Consider the following 20392-nt stretch of genomic DNA (forward strand, 5'->3'; position numbering starts at 1 on the left):
ACTGCTCCTCTAGTTGCCTAGTGGTTATCTATGGTCTGCGGTGTGTAGAATCTTGTCGGCCGTGGCCATTGGCTGGCAAGGAAGGAAAAACAACAAATGGTTTCAGAGGGAAATCAGAATCAGAAAGCCAGCCAAGTCAAACAGAGTTGTGACACTCGACCCGAAAACCTTGTAATGCTTTTGTAAGTATTTTGAATTATCTAGGTTTTTGGTCGTATTCAAATTCATTTTGATTGAATATTTGTTGCTTACCTCCTGGACACGCGTTGTCAGGTTATTCGTGGTAGCCCCTCGTTTAGAGTTTGAGTTTATTGTGGAAGTGAATGTGTTGTAACTAAATGTGGTTCCCCACTTCATCAATCATATGTACATATATCGTTTTTAAAAAATATTCTAACTTATGTCCGGGTTTGTTACAGTCATTTAAATGGATAGTCCTCAGAAGATGAACCCTCATAACATTGGTTTGGTGGATTCTCAATCAAATTATTTGAACTCTTCCTCATATCTTGGTACTCTTGAAGATATTGAGCCAGCATGGATGGAGAATACAACCAGCTTTTCTGAATCATGTGGAAGTTGTTTGTCCAGAATCTCAAGTTTGGGTGTGGATGGGAAAGGCCTTAGTTCTTCACCGAAGTCTTCAGAGGGGCAAATAGTCCCAGACCCTTGTGGCAAAATTATCAAGGCTGAGGGAATGGAAGATGAACCGCCATTTGTTGCATCTGGCAGTTTGCAATCGCTATGCAGCTCTTCAAAGACATTGTATGCTAGTCCAAGATCGAACTCTGAAGATCTACTCTACTGTCCACTGAATAATTCTTGCTTGTCAGAAAGTTCTAGAGATAGACAAGGCAATGTCTTCCGAGAAAGAGCTCCCAGTGAAAACGCATTAGATTTTGATAAATTAAATCACATCAGAGAATCAAAACTCAGCCACTCTCTGCATGATGTATCAAGCATTCCCTCAAATGGCCTTAAAAATCCCTCCCAGCGTTTACCTGTGGAAAGATCTTCTCTGTCTTCTCTTTACTTGCGTAACAGATCAAGAGACTCGGGCTTCATGCGTTCGGAAAGCTTACTCAGTTTGAGCAGTAATGGACGCAATTATGACCATGTTGAGAGCAAAGTGAAACATTATATTCAAAGTATAAAAAATGCAGATGCAGTGAGGCGAAAAGAAAGAGCCCAGTCCAAAAACTCAGTTGTTCACCGTCTGAAACAAACTTTTGAAGACAATCACTCTCAACCCGAGGACAATCCAGCTCTGATTCACATTGTTCAAAAAATGCAGCAAGACATGGAAGAAAAGGACCGTCTTCTGCAGAAGCTCCAAGAAGATTACAATTGCCTTCTTGGAAAATATGCTGAAGCAGAAAACAAAATTGATAAACTTCGCTTTGGCTGGCATGAAAATTTAGCTCCACCTGCAATGAAAAATGAGTCCTTTGGGTTTAAGAGTCAGTCATCATACAGTTTGAACCCAAAGGCTTCATTTTCTAAACAAATGAAACAGCCATCAGCTTTATCTGAAATTGATGATTGTAGTCTAACTAGCTCAATGTTCCTTTCTAACTTTGAGAATATAGATACTGCCGATTCCAGCTTGAATTTCAAAGATGAATGGTCTAAGTACAACAATGGTAATGAGAAAAAAAAAGAAGTCGTAATAAGTGCACCTTTACGGCCTATATCCAGTTTGTATTGCACTTCTGTTCGGTTGGATCGAACTGTTACTCCCCTGAATTCCAAGTCTTCAGTTGATGCATCATCAGTTTCCTCTTCTCACCATCCTGTTCAGGAAGTAACTATTGACACTGGCATTGGGAGCTATTTTCTGTCACCAAGGCCTTTGCCTTTAAATGCTGAACCTAATGAAGATCCAATAAAGAAAGTAAGTGGCAATCACGCTGAATTACTGTAATTATTTTTTATATTTACCAGTTGTGATTGTAATTTTTCCTTGCTTTTCCAGGTTCAGCGCTGGCAGAAGAGCCTTCATACACCTGATTCTGAATTTCCCTCTCGCTATAAAGGCAATGAATCTAACTCAAAACTGAGAAAAGTTTTCTCTAGTATTGGAGTTCAAGTCAATGCTGCAAATACTGTGGAGTTTCCATCTAGCAGCAGCCAAATGAGTACACCAATCGTTCCAATGCTTTGCTTGGGTGAAGTATCTGGTTGCACTGATTCATTTAGTCAACTTGCCACAGATTCAGACCAAAGTAGCAAATTGAACTCATCTATTCTACCAGAATCAAGCTGCTCGATGCTTCCCAAGAACTGTTCCTCCAATTTGCAAGTGACTAAAGGTTCAAATTCGTCACATGCCTGTGAAGGACAATACAAACCATGTGGTTGCATTGTTAAATCAGGACATGAGGAAGTGCGCAATAAGAGTGAAACTTTTTGTGAAACAAAGGGACAAGCTCACAGAATTGCAACTCAAATGAATGGATCTGAACTTGCTAAACTTTTGTCACTCATGTTGAAAGATCAAGACCATGTTGTACCTGCAAATCCTGAAGAGGAGAGATCACTTCAGCATATTCTTAAGACCCTGGAAATGAAAATCAATACTCTCAAAAGCTCTGTTACCTTACACACATTAGTAAGTTTACTCGACATGCTTCTAGACAAATTGCCGTCAAATGAATGTCCATGTCAATACAAGCACATCACTCATGCGGAACCATCTAGTGTGCGACCACCACCTACTCAGCAACAACTGGACGCTTCTGTTGTACCAGAATGCTCTGAGATGGTAAGTTGTCTCCTTCTTTTGTTCCTGTTTCTTTTTACTTGAATGAGACATACAATCATGTTATCTCAATTTTGTGACTTTCAGGATGGCTCCTTGCTCCAATGTTTGGAAGAGCTAGATGAGTACACTAATCAGGTTTGGGCCAAAACAGAATCATTTCTGGAAGTTTTAAATTCAAACAAATGTGCCTCTACTTCAAAACATCATTAGTATGAATTATTATTATAATAAAGTTATTTTGTGCATTGAATGATCTTACTCAGTCACTACTTGTTCTGTATTCTTCAATAAAATATTACTAAGCATGGTTCATGAACTCAAGTGTTTGGAAAGTTAAAGTCAGTATTGTATTGCCATGTGTAATGCTATCGAGTCGAGCATCATTTTGCTGTGATGGCTTGCATATTAATCCCTATTATTTATTCATGTATCTGTTATTGTCTGTGATGATTTTTATTTAGAATATGATTACTTTTGTTTCAAAAGACTTCAGAAAACTGATCTCATTATAGAATTATAATTATACTTTTTAACCTTAAGAATGTTAGCTTTTAAGTAGGGTAAACATCAAGATTTTTAATGTTTGCTGTCAATTGTGTTGCATGATGAACCATTAATGCCATCTCATTAATTTTAGTCTGTTTGGCAGATAATGATTCATGGCTCTCAGTTTTATCTTTAGTGTCTTTTGTATTGATGCAACAAGTTCTCTCGATGTAAAATTACTTGTCTTGTTGTACAGTTGTTACCAAAGTATTGAAAGTTCAGTATTATTTTCTACTTTGCTGTGTAGTACTTCGTTTCCGAGCTCTGTTGTTCAATCTTGTAGAGGCAAGGAATGATTCAATGTTCTTCGGGCAGATTTTTAGTTTAGTGTTAGTGTAATGCTAACTTTAATCTAGTCAGTGAATGGGGCCAATGGAGAAGTTCGTTAGTCAATTTAAGTTTTCAAGTAGCTCCTCATTGAAGACTGGAAGTACTTAGTAGTGTGTTCAAATAAATTTAGTCACATGGTTAAAAAAAATTCTTCTTTACTAAGACCTCACAATATTTCACACAACTCATGATTTTCCTAATAAGAGGAGGAGGGGGATCAGAACTAAGTACAGAGTAAAATTTACTTCAAATTATCATGATCCAAAGCTTCCACACAAGGAATGACACTGACTAGGAAACTCATTGGCATTTAATTAGGATTTATAGGACAAAATGCGACATCATGGAACTTTGTAAATGCATTGTTCTCCTTAAAACTACAAAATCTATGAAACAGGCAAATGTGGCAGCTTAACACACTGTGCAACATAATACTTAAAAAGCTTTAACAATGAACCCGTGGTGATATTCATTAATTAATTAATGTAACATATTGTCTTTGCACAAGATTACAGGGTAACCAATAACTCCTACATTTTAAAACTATAGACCTTAAAAACAAACGGTAACAATCAAAGCCTCATAATCTCCCTACCTTTTTTTCTCTATATAGCTCAATCAATTCTTGGAGGTACATGCCCATAAACAAAATTTACTTGGGAGCTTTGGTCACAGCATCATGAATGCCTTGAGCTACATGGTCAATGTTGCTAGTAGTAAGCCCACACATGTTAATGCGTCCAGACTTGAGCAGGTAGATATGGAATTCTTTGACCATGTAAGCCACCTGAGATTCTGTAAAGAAGATGAAAAAATAAGAGCCAGTGGTAAGTTTATGGAGGAGAAGTGAAAAGCGTAGCATAGAATGGAGAACAGTTCCCTCATGTTGAAAGTAATATGCTCACCTGTGAGGCCAGTGTAGGAAAACATTCCAATCTGCCTTGTGATGTGATCCCATGAGCCAGGGGTTCCCAACTTCTCCAGACGTTCTTGCAGCCCTTTGCGCATGCTCAAAATTCTGCTTGACATGGTCTTGATACAATCTTCCCTGCGCATGAAAACCACCAAATATAAATGAACCACAAAGTTCATATAAAACTATTAACTTTGAGTAACTGAGCAGTATTTACCATTCTTTGAAAAGCTGAGGGTCATTGAGCACTGTAGATACAATACGGGCTCCATGGTTCGGTGGGTTGGAGTAATTTCCTCGGATGATCAAGGTGATCTGAGACTTTACTTCAGCCATGCACTTCTTATCCTTCATCACAACAGTTAAATTACCGACACGCTCATCTGAAACACAAAGAAAAGTTACCAAAGAAGCAAATCAACTTCAGTTCCACAGAGGCCCATTAGCAATATCCATAACTTACTGTAAAGGCCAAAGTTTTTGGCAAATGACTGGGAGCAAAACAGTTCGAAGCCTCGCTTTACAAAGTATCGAACAGCTTGTGCATCTTTCAGCAGGTCACCAGAGGCAAAGCCTTGATAGGCTGAATCAAAGAATGGGAACAGTCCTTTTTCCTGAGTAAAATGGAAATTTAAAATTATATGGAACAGCACTGGATAATGACAGAAGAAGCAGTTTGAAAGACAATACTGACTTCGATGACATCAGCTATTTTCTCCCACTGCTCAGGAGTAGGATCACAGCCAGTAGGATTGTGGGCACAAGCATGCAAAATAATGACTGAACCTTTGGGAGCATTCTTCAGGTCCTCCAGCATTCCTTCAAAGTCAATGTTCCTGGTTTCAGGGTTCCAGTAGCGGTACTGGCGAGGCTCAGTAAATCCAGCATTGCTAAAGATTAGTCCATGATTTTCTGGAAATAAAAGAAGGTCAGTGTATTTGAAGTTGAGGAAAGTGGGATATTTCAAATACGAGATAAAGTTTGACATACCCCAAGTTGGCGATGAGTAGTAGAATGTGGTGAGTTTTAGGTGCTTATGAAGAAAGTCCGCTCCAACCTTAAGAGCTCCTGTACCACTAAGTGTCTGTACTCCAAATGCTCGTCCATCGGCCAATGCAGGACTGTCTGATCCAAGGAGCATGCCAGTCGCTCCAGAGGAAAAACTTTCCAGTCCCAAGACAGGTAGGTATTCATGGTTCAATTCTTCATTAGCTGCCATCTGCTGTTCCGTGCGACGTACCACAGGCAGCACCCATGGTTTGCCTTCATTCGTTCTGTACGCTGAAACACAAATAATACAGAGCATCAGTCAGTAGAGGTCAGGGTTGTGCAAGCTATCAAGAGAAAGCATAACAACTGTCGGCCTACTCAGATAAGGGTCACAATAGGAAGAAATGGACCTTGAACCCATTGACCTACAGATACTAACCAGATTGGAGCAATAATTGTCTTATTATGTAATAGTACATGAATTAAAACGCCGAAGGTTTCGGTAGGTAGGCTATAAAGACACCGGTGGTGCAGGTGGCAAAAGGTAGTTTGCCTCTTACAATACGCAACAAACATAAGAAACTCGAAAAAAGAGACAGCTCCCATAGTAACCTTACCTCCAACTCCCAGATTGACTTTCTGAGGGTGCTTGTCTTCCAAAAAAGACTTATTCAACGCGAACACTTCGATGGGAGGTCCCATCTCAACGCAGGAAAACCAGGTTGCCATTTTGATGGGGTTTAGGCGAAGTGGATGAAGTGACAGTGACACGGTGTTCAGCCGGTGTTCACCCGTTGACAAATACACCCGAACAAGTGGCCAGCCTCGCTGATCCGGCGCTGTTATTGAGTGTGTTTGACCTTCCCTCAAGGACGTTTGAGCCCCGCCCCTGCCCGCCCCCACCCCGCTTACCCTCTGCCCTGTGCCCCGCCCCCCGCCCCCTTTCCCAAACTTTTAGCTCGTTGATGTTAAACTGGACCCGACCTGCTCAATTTCTTTGTGGCTTTATAAATTCGCATAAGCCAGAGTTGCTAAGTTTTAAAAGTCAAAGTCTCAGGGTCTGAGTCTCTGCCATAGCGACCAGGTTTGACCGTAACAAAATCACACCGTTGGGTTGCTCGGCTTGGCAGCAGAACGCACCTGGAACAAATTGAGCGATTTTCAGTCTGTATTCCCGTGTTTACATACACTCATTACTAATTCCCGATCTCTTTGGAGAAGTTTTCTGCGCTTTGTTGGGTTGTAGAATATCCTTTGGAAGACGCACTATGTGATGAATGCGCGTCTGTTCCCCTCCCCTGCACCTCATCTCGGATCAAGTACTTCGGGTTGGAGGTTATTTTGCTTTGTGCAGAGGATTCATACAAAGCTGTCACTCTGTCGCCACGGGCAGAAGTTCCTCTTGTTCGCTCGAACATGAACCGCCCACCTGGTCGGAGGCTGCATGATTTTAATCATGTTAGCCTTTGCGTCAAATATATGATATTCCTCCTCAATTTCATTTTCTGGGTGAGTAATTGTTCGGACGTCTGACAACAATACAGCAAGCAATCGGGGTCAACCTCAGAGGAACAGATATTCTGTTTAGTCTTCCGATCGCATGATCGTTGGTCATTTTCTATGGATCCTAATTCATCAGTTTGTATAATTATTCTCAGTAGTTGGTTGTCAGATTGAGCACAAGCTGTCCCTGTTTTTCTCTTTGTATGGGGACGGTTGTATCACTCGAGTAATGTCTACTTTTCAGGCATGTAAATAATGTTCAAATTGATTTGTTATGTTTCAGCTCTTTGGTGGTTTACTTATTGGCATTGGACTCTATGCATTTGTGGATAAATGGCAAGCATCAGGATTAGTGAAAGTGGAAACAGTCTATGATGTGATTCTGAACGTTTCACTTGTCATGATATTTGCTGGCGGGGTGGTGTTCGTGGTCAGCTTTGCTGGCTGTGTTGGAGCGTTGAGAGAAAATACATGCCTCCTGAAATTTGTAAGTATTGATAGTTTGACAATTTTGAGGAAATGCTCTAATATTTGAAAAAACATTTAAAGTTTGGATCCCATTCCCTGCAACTATTTGGATTAATGGTTTTGTTCTGTTTTCCTTCTTTACAGTATTCATTGTGCCTTCTAGTGTTCTTTTTGTTAGAAATGGCCATAGCAATCATGGGTTTTGTTTTTCCTCATACAATGCAGTCAATGTTAGAAGAGACACTCTCTGACAAAATAATTCACATGTACAGAGAGGATGCTGATCTCCAGAATTTTATTGATTTTGCTCAGCAAGAAGTAAGTTTATTGACTTTGTCAAGTGTTCAGCGCAGTTTGATTTAATGTTAATTAACCAATTTCATTTTAGTTTCAGTGCTGTGGTTTGAGTTCTGAAGGCTACAAAGATTGGTCCAAAAATGAATATTTCAACTGTAGCTCTCTAGCTAGTGTTGAAAAATGTGGAGTGCCTTTTAGCTGTTGTATAAATGCCACTGATATTTCGGTAAGTTTACTTACCACTTTCCCCTTTTCACCTTTCCCCTTTTTACCCTTTCAATTAACTTTGGATTTTCTCATCTTCAAAAAAAAATAAAAAATGTAGTACTTACTTTTTTGTTACCTTGTTTACAGAGTGGCTTAGTGAATATAATGTGTGGATATGGAGTGCAGAAAGACCCTGTAAGTACTACTATTAAATTTTATTAGATCCATACTTCGGCACCTAGTGGTTTCAAAACAAGAAATTTTTGTATTTCAACAACTCTTTACATTTTCGTTTCTCTAATCAATCATTCGAATTTTCAGGCTGCTGAGGCAGGGAAACGAGTTTGGGCAAATGGCTGCATTGATGTTGTCCGTTCATGGGCTGAAAGAAACTTGTACACCATTGCAATAATAGCCCTTGGAGTTGCCCTCTCACAGGTAAAGTAATTCCATTTTGGAGCTCCAGTTTTTTGAAACTCCACTTTGAAAACTCCTTTAAAAAAATTTAATTTAACTCATTTTTATTTTTATTTTTTACAGCTATTGGTGATTTATTTAGCTAAGACATTAGAAGGACAAATTGAATTGCAAAAATCAAGGTGGCATTCATGAGTCATAACCTACCGCCTCGGATGAATTGTGCTCTGAGCAGCAATTTGCGGTAGGTTAATTTGTGGCGTTAAAAGAAGATGGCATGTAGATGAATCTTCAAATAGTGTTTGAACTTTGAAGACATCTGAAAACATCTTAAAGTGTGGAATGAAGTACTCCAGAAAGGTATATTGTCAAGATTGTTTTACACTCGTAAGGTTTTAAATTGACTGAATTTTCTTTTCTTTTAATACTATTGTGATCTTCAACATGACCTTATGTGTATACTCTTGCTTGTGCAATATTGCCCGTTTTTACTGAGTCTTTGCTTGGTTTGGCATTCAAATCACTCAAAGCACCAGTTAAATTTCTTGCCTTTCTGATATACTTCTGTCAAGTCTGACTCCAGCTTTTAGACTGTGATTATCTGATGTTAGTCTTGTGTTGAGTGGTGATTTCTTTTTATTCTGTTGAAAGTTTATGTATCCAGACTGGACAGCAGCACAATTTTCTTTATGTAAGGATCTGATGAGCTTGGTTTATCGTTAGTGAAATTAATGCACAATGTGGTAATTTTAGATTTATTACGTTTTAGTCCATCATTTATATGAACTCATATATAATTGCCTTGTGCTTACATTTTCATATAAATAATGAGGCCCTTATACTGTATGAGTTAATAGCCAGTATTTTTTTAAAAACCTTCTAATACCTGACGAATCCTACAGAATACTTTTCATATATTTTCTAACAGATCTTTCTTTTGAGGCTTTTTTGCCACTTCCAATTTATACCATAGTCTTATCACTCATTTCATTTTATTTATTATGAATAGCTTGTGTATTTCATCACATAGATTTTTATTTGTTTGTTTTAGTTCTTGGGTTATGCTTTAGTTCAAGTGTTTTGTGTTGTTTAAAATCTCTTTTTTAAAAAATATCTTATTGAACTAAGTAGCAAACTGCTTCGCTTTCAGACCAAGTTTACTCATGAAAGGTCTTATTTTTTATTCCAAGGCCCCAGTAAAATATTTCCAGATTACCTTCCAATTTGAATTTTAAGTTCTGCTATTTTATTAGTCCCACAGGACTTTACAGATCACTTTCGAAAGATTATTAAATAGTCATTGGCTAGTTATGTAAGAAAATAAATAGCACTTAAAGAATTGCCAATCTAGTATTACCTATATGAATTTTTGTATTTCTACAATTAATGAATGTGTTCCTCTTGATCTGGTTAAGTGTTTCAGAGTTATCTTGTTAGTTGGGTTGTTTGCACCTCATACTGTTTCAAATTGACTGTGAAAGATTACTGTTGAATAGAAGAAACTATTCAGCTATGATTCAACTAAATGACTTCTGTTCCCAAGTCTGCACAGCTCTCTAAGCTCATTCTAATTCACTGTTATTTCATGTGGGACTGGGCAGGAGCAAAATCTTGAAATACTCTGTGGTCCAGTACTAGCTGTTTATCTGTTTTTTGGTGCATTCCAACTCACATTACATTTCATGCATGCATGTCTCTCCAATTCTTGTTCAGTGAGGCAGCTTTTTCTTCCTTTCTGTATTCCTATCCATTGAAAATTACCTGTCTCTTAAGGTAGTGTATCAAACAGGAGTGAAAAAGTTGGCATTTGTTTCTCACATCAGGTGTGCCAAAATCTGTTAATGTGAATCATTGAAATTTGTGATATGAGAGACGGTACTTGCTATTGTCATCATGTGGGCTTTTTACTAATGACATTAAATACGTGTTTAAAACAAATTTCAGTTCTTTTTCATTCTCTAGTAATGTATGTACCTCTGCCAAAGTAAAGACAATTCAAAATGTAGCATGAAGTTCTCATTCCACCTTTGTCTTCATGCACTTAGAAAGGTAAGGAAACAGAAGACCAAAAGATGAAACAATCAGTTGAAGTTATAATTATATAGCCATAGTACAACAGTGGTCAGTAACAAACAGAGAACTGTTCATTACCTATGATAAGAGCAAAAATTCAATGTGAATTGTTAATACACATGAATGAAGTTATCGAGGGTCCAGACAGTTTACAGCCTAATTAAGGTACAAAAAATATGTGACTAACATTTAACACAATTACTGCAATAAGAGAAAGAAGAAGCCAAAACAGTTGTTATTAAATGCACTAATGTAGTGGTGGCAACTGTAAGGAAAATGTAAAGAAAAACTACTTTCATTAACAAAGTTAAAGTTGACGATCACTTGCTTTTAGTTTCTTCTTTCTCAGTTATCGATTTGTTATCTCTGTATATCACATAATTGAGAGCAGTAGCAACTCCTAGCCAAGCCAAGTATGGTAGCAAGAGAAGGCCTGCAGGCTTGTGTACATTGTAAAAGGCAACTGCACACAAGGCAACATTCACATCCAAGACAGCAATCTCAACAAGACTCTGGAAGGGCAAAAATAAGAGGTATATGAGAATAAGAAAAACTTTAAAAATAGATCCATAGAATCAGATTATTTTTTCATTACCCATTTCAAGTCATGCGCTCCAAAAAATATAGGGGACCAGGCCCAGTTGAGAGCCAGCTGAGTTGAGTACAGTATCAATGGTCCTTTTGCGATTCCTGTAAAAAGCATGTTGCAAAGGGCATTCAAGACCATTCTTGCATTTCTTAATAAAGACTTCAATATAAGTTGTTTTAAAATCAAAACTTACCACCAAAGCCGTCCCCATGCTTCCAAACTAGGTAAGAAGCATATCCCATTCCGCAGTACAGGCTGGTCCAGACTGGTGCAAAAGCTTTGTTAGGAGGGCGCCAATCTGGGCGTTTCAAGGTCTAGAGGAAATAAGAAACAAAATTAAAATTGGCACTTAAATTCAGTAAGGTCACTGATGAAACTGTGCTTCCTGAGATTGAAAACGGACATGATTAGCTGCTAGAGGTGTGTTTCTGCTTACCTCATACCATGTCTTGATGCTTTCACGGTTGTAGTAGCTACTAACCCACCCTCCAACATTAGGGAGAACCACAGCTCCGATCGCAGGCAAATTAGGCACGACCATTTTCGTACCTGAGGACCAAAAGCAGCGTTGATAGAGCTTTACCGGTTCTCTGCCGAAGACTTGGTCTTACAGGCCACCAATTGCGTCATATGATAAATACTTTGCAAATCTTACCTCGAATCGACGACTGAAGGCAGTGTAGGCCGCAGGGTGTTTCTCACTGACAACACCCACTGATAATGCTGCCCGTATCAGAAAATCCCGTTATTTAGTCGCGTCTGGGCGTCACAAGAGAGACGCACGCAGCACGCAGCAGAAGAAGCATCAAAGCAGACGAAGACGAAAGAAGAGCAGGAGAGCCAAGAGGTGTTAATCACAGGTTAACTTCCTCTCCCAACTCTCTGAGCTCATTGGTCAAAGGGCATTTCATTGCCACAACCCTCACATGTAGATTTTTAAAAGAAGTGTGGTCTGTAAAGTAAAAGTTGCATTATCTGGTGAAGCAAATTCGACTTCAAGAGATTTATATTAAAACTAAATTATAAACAGAATTTAAGCATTGTTCTCCAATTGATATGTGATATTGGATCTTTCATTGCTACGACAGTCGGTATGTTGGTATGGGGAGTACGGAGTATTGATCGTTCCAAACAATTTCTAACCTCTCTCATCCACCCGTCAGCCCATCAGCTGAGAGCTTAATGAAATGAAATGGGGACAACTTTTTGTTAGTCCTGTGGAACTGCACAACCGTCTGTGATTTCTCTCTCTTCCTTGTATCTAGTCTATTGCAAGCTGAGGTGTGTGTTGTTGTCACTGACATTTTGTAGAGCTCCATTGGTTTATTTGTTTCTTGGTCTTGACTTTGTGTATGAAGCTGAATCCTGGGTCTCAATTTTTTGTTACAGTTGCTTGCTGTAATCCATGAACATGGCACAAACAGATGTTCTACTTGTCGCTTGTGGTTCCTTTAACCCACCTACAATTATGCACCTCAGAATGTTTGGTAAGCATTTGTGAATTTTTGCACCAGTGCTCTGCTGCGGCATTCTTGTTTGGCGATTGTTTTCATTGCGTTTTAATATTAACTGAAGTGTACCTAACACGTCGTACCCATTCTCATTTATTTTTCAAGAAATAGCTCGTGACCATCTTGAACGACTTGGCCAACTGAAGATAATCGGTGGGGTCATGTCACCAGTTCATGACGCCTACCAGAAGCAAGATCTGGTGTCATCAGAACATCGCTGCAACATGCTCAGACTGGGTAAAATTTAATGCTTTTATATAGCTATTCATATTTCTGAAGTTTGTTTACAGTATTACATATTCTGTGAATTTCAATTTTAAGCACTTTCCGATCATGATTGGGTGAGGCTCTCTGAGTGGGAGTGCCAACAGTCAGGCTGGACAAGAACTAGACAAGTTTTACAACATTATCAGGTGGAGTACTGATGCAGAAAACCAGCTTCCCTCATCCAGTTTTCAATGGCTCATCATATTTTTAATTTTCTACATCTAGAACCAACTGAATTCTGCAATGAATGCAAATCATGATTCACCCCTGAAACGACAGAGGCAATGTTCAAACCGGGATGAAGTAGATGATGCCGTGCAAAACTTCAGTAATTGGATTCCTAATCAATGTGCCTCTTCGGGAAGTGATAGACCAGTTAAAGTGATGCTTCTTTGTGGAGCAGATGTTCTGGAATCATTTGCGAAGCCTGGATTGTGGAATATTAAAGATGTAAGTGAATCAAGGCCACTGAATAGGAGCCATCTCATCATGTGCCAGCAAGCAAGGAACTGATAATTAAATTTATTTCTGTTTTTTCTTCAGATAGAAACAATTGTTGGGCAACATGGCCTTGTAGTTATCACAAGGGAGGGAACCAACCCATACAGATTTATTTATGAATCAGATGTGCTCACAAAACATATGGCAAGTGGAATTTTATTTATTTTAAACATTATTGTCGTCTAGACAAAGTAAAGGAAGGTACTTGTTAACTGTTTTTTCCTTGTTTTGTAGGGAAACATATTTATTGTGACAGAGTGGATTACAAATGAAGTGAGTTCAACCAAGATAAGAAGGGCCCACCGAAGGGGAGACAGCATAAAGTATTTGGTTCCTGATTCTGTGATGCAGTATATTCAACAAAACCAACTTTATCAAGAAGGGGCTAATTCAACAACAAATGAAAAGTTAGTATAAAGTTTATATTTCTATCTTTCAGAACCTATTGATAACAGTTATCTTTGAATGAGATGTAGCAAATGCTGAATACAACTAAGTCTGAATATGGTCTATTTAATGCTGCTGGATATACAGTAAGTATCAACAAAATTCAGCTGCAGTGGGAAACAGAAACAGCAGTGTGCATTTTTCACCAATGGGGAGTAAATTAATTGACTCGAGTCCCAAAGGAAGGGTTGTCAATTTCAAAGTCAAATCTCATGAAAACATTTCCAAAATGGCTGAATTTTTGGGCTCAGAGTTTGGCACTTACGGGGAGGGATCCACAATGTTAAAGGGACATGAACTAATTCTAAATGAAGAGAATATGAAGAAGTCAGCAGTGAATACACTGAAAGCCATCTCTAAATCTTCAAGCCGGGATTGTTTGGATGGTCGCAAGGTGAGTCTGGCTAGCATGCCTTCACCAAAAAACTCTAAGCACTTCCGATCTGTGGATGACAGCAAATCAGATTCTGAAAAGGAATCCAAAGTCGAAATTAAGATAACTGATGATGGAATCCTTGTAATAAGTGATAAAGAAACCACTGTGTAGACATTGCATTGTGTCACTTTGCACTAGTAACATCACAGCCCGTTAGAATTGCTTATACGTGTTAATAGAGTGCCAAACAGAGAAAAAAAAAAGGATTCAAAATTCAAATTGATTCTGTAAGTAGAGTATGTTTCTTGTTCATAAATTTCAGATGGCACTGAATGCACAAATCACTGTCAAATTTTAGGGCATTTCATGTATATCACAAAAAAAAAATATTCCTTTTGGATAGGTATAGTTGTTTTGGTTCCCTAATTTAATGCAGAATCAGACAGGGGAATAGGGATCATCCTCTGTTGGTTGGTATGTTCCTTACATCAGTTAAAATCCATGTGCCAAGTACTTTGCTAGGTGTCTATGAAATTTTGACCGTTTTCATGGCCCACATATCTCATGGTATTTTGTGTTGTCAATCCTTATTGGTATTTGTTCATGGTGTCAATTTTACTGTTTATTATAATTGGTTTCTTTACCAATATATCAGTATTATGTACTACTCACAAAGTATTTCTGTTCTGTGATAAGTCGAGCACATATTTGTCATCCTCTGTAAATTCAAAAATTTATCCAACTTAAAGAAATTTGCCACACAAATTTTTTTTTAAATAGTTGGCTGTGAATTCAGAGAAATGACTATCTTGACATTCCAATATGACCATGTCTCAGGCTCATACATTATTTATTTCTATGTGGCCGTAGCCCTTGTGTACTAACGTGAGACTTCTTCTAGATCATTGAACTTAGTGTTAGTTCAATTATTTGTTAAAATACTTTATTTCTATTGATGGAGGATCTTGTGAGGACCATGCTTTTCCTGGTTTTTGTTCCTAATTTTTCAAGGAATTACTGAAATGTGTTGGCTGCATAGCTAGGACATAGAGGTGCACATTAAGACAATAATGTGAATTCCATTGGGCAGATTTGACTGTTATGCATAGTGATATTTTGAATGCAAAGGTCAAAATTTTCATTCAAGAACCAGTTTCATACTAAATTTGCTGATGTAACCTGTAAACATCCATTTACAAACTCATCCAACTATCTGCACAAATATGCATTAAAATGTTGGAAAGTAAAGGAAAATTCATGCAGGAATGTAATAAAACTTTTCATTGAGATTTGAACACAATGTACTTGAATTTTTGAAAATTCGATAAATTGAGTTATATATAAAAATTTTCAGATTGCTGTTTTGGAGGTTGTTGAAACAGTCTCAAACTTTGTGCCAAAGCTTTGTGCCAGGAATATTTAAGTTGGTCTTCCAAATTGTCGTCTGAAAATGGTTGTGTTCCTTTGAGCTACTAATATCAAACTTGACCTGACTCTTGTCATTGATAGCAAGCTAGAGTGGGATTCTTTATGTCTTGTTCCACAGCTGAATAGTTAGGTTTGTGTCACTAGACTGGTATCTTTTTGTATCTCACTGATTAGTTAATTGATACAATAATCATGCAATTTGCATGGGATGATATAGCACACATAAGGTGAAGTGGAGAATCAGTGGTATGTGTTCAATAGGTAGGTGTTCTCAGTAGGTGTTGTTACTGCCTTCTAAACTTAAATATATAAATTGTTTATTAGGTTTTGGAAGCATTTTCATGTATATTCACATAAAGGACCTCTACGTAAAGGGTAAAAGAAATTTTAATGATGGGAAACAATAACGACTTTCCCTAGCATCCCTTTACAGCTATGTACTTAAGAGCAGTCTTCAGGGCACCTTGGCAATAAACTGTTCTTCAACTGGGGCATCTTTCTGTGTTCTACCCTCACAAATTATTTGGCATTTACTTACAATCAGCCACTGTCCTGCAAACATTATTCATCCATCTTTCACTTGTTTCACCACCAGAATGTGTGTTCTATGTTGTGCTTTTAGATTCACATTTTGAAAATTGTCACTTTTAAGTTACCTACCAGGCCATCTAATTTTTATCTTAGTCAGTCCTTGGCACTTCACTAAGACATTTTGTCTCCAGTTCCCACACTTTCAAACCTCTTGATTCTTATCAACATTTAAAAAAAAAAATTTAAATTGAAGATTTAAATTTTTACCTTATTGAATGTAAAGAACTTTTCTTAAAAATCTTAGAAGATGTTTGCAATTCTGTTGTACTTTCACCGATTAGGAAATGCTTGAAATTCAAAGGAGGTAAGCCACCCATATAAGTAGAAAAATAGAATGCAAAAAGAAATTTACCAGCTCAACTGACAACGTATTTTTGTATTAACTACTTCTTTAGATGTTTCACCTTGTAGATATTAGAAGCAAACTCAAACTTCAGCCACATTTTTATCTGTTTTTGGTGTGAAAGTTTCATAAGCATTTTGTTTATTTAAAAAAAAATGTTGTGGTCCTTTGAAAATGTAAATAATTATTCCTGTGACAAGGAGCACCTTGCTTGTACTGTTAGTGATCTTGTGCTTTGGCGCTGTAGAGGATTTAGCTCAGGTTTTGTGATCAATGTCACGTTAGATGCCAATTTGTTGGGGTGATAAGTGCAGTTCAAAGATACTGTATGTCACAAGCTTCTCACCAATGAAGTCTCTCAGTCTCTCTTGAAGGAACTGTTTTGGAAGCACATAAAATTTTGCAACAACCTTCTTCAATTTGTTCTGTGATTGGTGGGACTCTTTTAAGTAATGTTCCCTTTGCCAATTTCACTTCATGTGTGAAGCTTCATTTAGACACAGGACATGCTGTCTATGATTACTTTTAATTTTGACTTCTCATTCCACTGTAGATAATTTAGCAGCTGTATAAGCCGTTCTAACATCTTCAACTGTTTGTTTGTCAGGAGCCTATGAAATCAAAGCAGAAGAAGAAACCTCCTTGCAAGAGGAAAAAACGATGCTGAATCATTTGACTGTTTTGTCAAATCGTCAGGAAACTTGAAGCAGCATATGAAATGGAAGCAGAAAGAAAGCATCGTGTTAGAGGAAGAAATTGAGCTGAATCATATAACAGTTTAGTCAAATCATCAGTTCTATACTAAACCGGACATGGATGCAGTTTGTTGATAAGGTGTCCTTCATCACAGATGCCTGTGCTCTAGCTTTAAGTAACTTTTTTACATGAATTGTTTTTATTTTGTTGTGTAATTTAATAGAGAATTTTACATTTATTAAGTATTTATAAATGCATGTGCCCAGTAGGTCTCAAAATATATGGTTGTATGAAGGACTCATTCAGCTTGAAATCTACTAATGCTACTTGATTGTTGAACAATAATTGTCTACATGACACTAGTCTGTAAATAATGTTTCAAGCCTCATGGGATAATTCTCACTGTTGGTCCTCTTTTTATGAGGGTTGTTAAAATTGATCAAATTCATTTTGATTTTTGAGTTGTTTTTCCATTTTATTTAAAGTAATAAAAAAAGTTGTATGAGAAAGAGTTGATTTTATTTTTACCACCATGGTTCTATGAATGTTCACTTCCATGAGAAGAAACTTCTTAGTTGGACCAAATGACAGATTCCTTCTCAGCAACTTAACTTTTATACTTAACAAACAAAACACTCTCTTTACAAACTATTCTAACTCCCACTTGGGTACTCTAATTGATGGCCGAAAATCTTGCAATACATTGATTAAAATTGCCTGGAAATAAAATGAGAATAATTACACAAGGAGTGAAATAGAGTGCTAATAAGATGAGATATGGGAAGTAAAACCAAGTACCATTGTTATCCAAGTGACATTTTCTCGTGACTTCCATGTTGCTGAGTGTTTGGAACGGAACAGTTCCTCTGAGAGCTCAGATTTCCCACGTGGAAGTTCATGTAGAAGGAGGTATTCTAGAGATGCTTCATCCACATCCTAATTCATGTAGATATAAGTTTTAGAAATCAACAATAATAAATGGACCCACTCTTACAAAAATTATATAGTTGTAGTTGATGTCACCTTCTTTCTAAGACACAGGGATGGAATGTCATGCCCAGTGGTAACAATAATATCAGTGCGGTACACAGTTTCAGCTGGGCTCTGGCACTCGTGGAATTCAGTTTTGTGGGTGACAGCATTTTTAATGCCTTCATTCATCATTGATGGGGATGTTTGGCAGCTGCTCTGCAGTTCAAATCATATTGCATGATTGTCAAAATAAAATGGGCAAAAACATCTATTATGCAAAAAGAAACAAATATTTGAGCTCACATCAGAATCATTACAGCAGAATCTGAGGTTGATTTTCATGCGCGGCATGATGAAGAGGTATGAGTTGAAAAGGGCTTTTGGTGGACCAACCCAACTCAATGTTAATGGACTTAGAAGATTGAAATGTTCATAAATAGTCATGGTGTCAGCTAATGCTTGAACAATAGAGTGTTTTTCCGAGTGCCAAGCAACCGTTGGTATGGTAGCTCCAGTTGCTAGTTTTGAAATGAAACCATGATCTTCAGATTGAACTAAGATTACATCAGAAGTTGCTGATAGGGTACTAAGGAAACAAAAAAATCATGGATAACTTTTTACATGCCACAAATAAATGAAGGAAGTAATGAATTTCAACAAACCGTCCCAAATCTTCAACAGAACGTTGATCCATGTCTCTGAGCGACTCGTGGACAATTGTTGTTAGGCTGCTCCCTACGGCCGAAACAGCACAGCCAGCAGCAGCCTGAATAAAAGGCTCCGGACGAGACATCAATAAAGTAACATGAGTACCACTTATTTGGATTTGATCTTTCCCTTTTCCTCTTGACTTTAAATCCAGAGCAGACCATAGGATAGATTTTATATCCTTTTGAAGTAAATCCCTCAAGTCCACTACATCTCGTCCAACCAATCCAGACCTTAAACAAAAAGAGGAATCTAGTGACACGTGAATAGTATCAAATTTTTGATGAGTTACACTGAATATTTAGCCATGATGAACAAACCAGGGCCAGGGCCACCACCAAACAATGGGTTCCCAACCTCACCAGCTCCCTCACTCTGCAGCAAGACTCTCTTACCGCAATCCCGTGCAGAGATGTCTGGCTCCGAAACAAGCCCTTCGAAACGTAGACATGTTTACTCCACTTTTTCACCAAGAGCTGGAGATGACAGGCTTGATATCGGCCACAAATCCAATTTTTGCTGTCAGAATGTCCATAGCCGTCGCAGCTCCAGCCGCCGACTGTTTCCTTTTGTTTTCGTTTGGAATGGCGCGAAGTTTCAAACTTTCAAACGACGATCGAGATCGAGCCTGGCTGGAGATGATGGCTGCTCATGGATATGGTAAAAATAAAAATCATGACTAGAGACAGTATCTGCTTTCTGAGACCCTGTTCTCGATTCGGGGAACTTCCGCCCGCAGGCCGCGGGGTGGGCCAACTGACGCCTGCGAGGTAGGCAACGAGTGGGCAGTTGTGTCCGAGCCAAACCCGCGTTGCCTACCTCGCAGGCGCTCCACCAGACGGCGGGCCGCCGCCGACCCCCCGCGTTGACGGGGACGTGACGCGAGGTCCGCGACGTGGACGCGGACTGCCACGATACTTGCCCCGCGGTCGGCCGCTCTCTATGGCTTCATTTGCGTGGCGCCCGTAAAGCCGCCGGGAAGGGCGGCGAAGTAGGAGCTTTGAAATGGCGGCAATGCGCCTGCACTCGACCACTCGACTCGATGGCCCGTCAGCGCGGGGCAGCGCGGGGCAGCGCGGGGCAGCGCGGGGCAGCGCGGGGCAGCGCGGGGCAGCGCGGGGCAGCGCGGGGCAGCGCGGGGCAGCGCGGGGCAGCGCGGGGCAGCGCGGGGCAGCGCGGGGCAGCGCGGGGCAGCGCGGGGCTCTGCTCGCGCGCGGGGAAGTCACAGCAAGGCGATCAAAGGCGCCCTTATGCAAAGCATGCGCCGACGGGGTATACGTTCAAGACATGAGCCCCGTCCGTTTGAGCTCCGGCGGTCTAAAAGGCTCAATCCGGGTCTCAACCGAGCCCGAACTCGGACTTGACTTGGAATATGAGTCCCAGGGACGGAACCGAGTTCGGGTTGAGGCGACTCTAGCTGCAGAAATGGTGTAATGGGTGCTGCAGCTCGCGGAG

At 39.1% G+C, this 20392-nt stretch overlaps 6 protein-coding genes across 9 annotated transcripts; 3 read left to right on the forward strand and 3 right to left on the reverse strand.

Annotated features, from left to right (window-relative positions):
* Positions 1-44: 44 nt before the first annotated feature.
* LOC117653166 lies at positions 45-3788 on the forward strand. The gene is made up of 4 exons (XM_034398621.1): positions 45-182; positions 420-1894; positions 1976-2764; positions 2849-3788. Exons 2-4 carry the CDS (start codon positions 428-430, stop codon positions 2972-2974), a joined length of 2382 nt encoding a protein of 793 aa, XP_034254512.1. The 5' UTR covers positions 45-182; positions 420-427; the 3' UTR covers positions 2975-3788.
* LOC117653170 (aspartate aminotransferase, cytoplasmic) lies at positions 3779-6406 on the reverse strand. Its single transcript, XM_034398632.1, has 7 exons — positions 6161-6406; positions 5544-5834; positions 5248-5465; positions 5017-5167; positions 4771-4936; positions 4546-4688; positions 3779-4435 (listed from the first exon to the last, which is right to left on the reverse strand). The coding sequence occupies exons 1-7, from the start codon at positions 6270-6272 to the stop codon at positions 4293-4295; spliced, it is 1224 nt and encodes a 407-aa protein (XP_034254523.1). The 5' UTR covers positions 6273-6406; the 3' UTR covers positions 3779-4292.
* Positions 6407-6549: 143 nt separating this feature from the next.
* Positions 6550-10373, forward strand: LOC117653173 (tetraspanin-33-like). Its single transcript, XM_034398639.1, has 7 exons — positions 6550-7052; positions 7330-7533; positions 7659-7832; positions 7903-8037; positions 8166-8213; positions 8340-8456; positions 8559-10373. Exons 1-7 carry the CDS (start codon positions 6960-6962, stop codon positions 8628-8630), a joined length of 843 nt encoding a protein of 280 aa, XP_034254530.1. The 5' UTR covers positions 6550-6959; the 3' UTR covers positions 8631-10373.
* A 135-nt stretch (positions 10374-10508) lies between these two features.
* Positions 10509-11890, reverse strand: LOC117653175 (translocator protein). The gene is made up of 5 exons (XM_034398642.1): positions 11753-11890; positions 11534-11646; positions 11291-11411; positions 11104-11198; positions 10509-11020 (listed from the first exon to the last, which is right to left on the reverse strand). Exons 2-5 carry the CDS (start codon positions 11636-11638, stop codon positions 10829-10831), a joined length of 513 nt encoding a protein of 170 aa, XP_034254533.1. The 5' UTR covers positions 11639-11646; positions 11753-11890; the 3' UTR covers positions 10509-10828.
* LOC117653171 (nicotinamide/nicotinic acid mononucleotide adenylyltransferase 1) lies at positions 11820-17766 on the forward strand. 4 transcript variants are annotated; one of them, XM_034398635.1, is made up of 10 exons: positions 12019-12188; positions 12261-12378; positions 12487-12584; positions 12714-12845; positions 12930-13021; positions 13101-13325; positions 13419-13520; positions 13611-13783; positions 13911-14217; positions 17169-17766. In XM_034398635.1, exons 3-10 carry the CDS (start codon positions 12503-12505, stop codon positions 17226-17228), a joined length of 1173 nt encoding a protein of 390 aa, XP_034254526.1. In that variant the 5' UTR covers positions 12019-12188; positions 12261-12378; positions 12487-12502; the 3' UTR covers positions 17229-17766. The 4 variants fall into 4 exon arrangements, with proteins under 4 accessions (XP_034254527.1, XP_034254526.1, XP_034254524.1 ...); XM_034398636.1 differs by lacking the exons at positions 12019-12188; positions 12261-12378 and adding an exon at positions 11820-11957; XM_034398633.1 differs by lacking the exon at positions 12019-12188 and having other exon boundaries at positions 12199-12378.
* Positions 17760-19694, reverse strand: LOC117653172 (ornithine carbamoyltransferase, mitochondrial-like). Its single transcript, XM_034398638.1, has 6 exons — positions 19333-19694; positions 18892-19170; positions 18533-18815; positions 18281-18445; positions 18056-18193; positions 17760-17974 (listed from the first exon to the last, which is right to left on the reverse strand). Exons 1-6 carry the CDS (start codon positions 19386-19388, stop codon positions 17906-17908), a joined length of 990 nt encoding a protein of 329 aa, XP_034254529.1. The 5' UTR covers positions 19389-19694; the 3' UTR covers positions 17760-17905.
* Positions 19695-20392: the final 698 nt, after the last annotated feature.

The sequence above is a fragment of the Thrips palmi genome, unplaced genomic scaffold, assembly GCF_012932325.1.
Source record: "Thrips palmi isolate BJ-2018 unplaced genomic scaffold, TpBJ-2018v1 HiC_scaffold_8, whole genome shotgun sequence".
In the NCBI taxonomy this organism is placed as follows: Eukaryota; Metazoa; Arthropoda; class Insecta; order Thysanoptera; family Thripidae; genus Thrips; species Thrips palmi.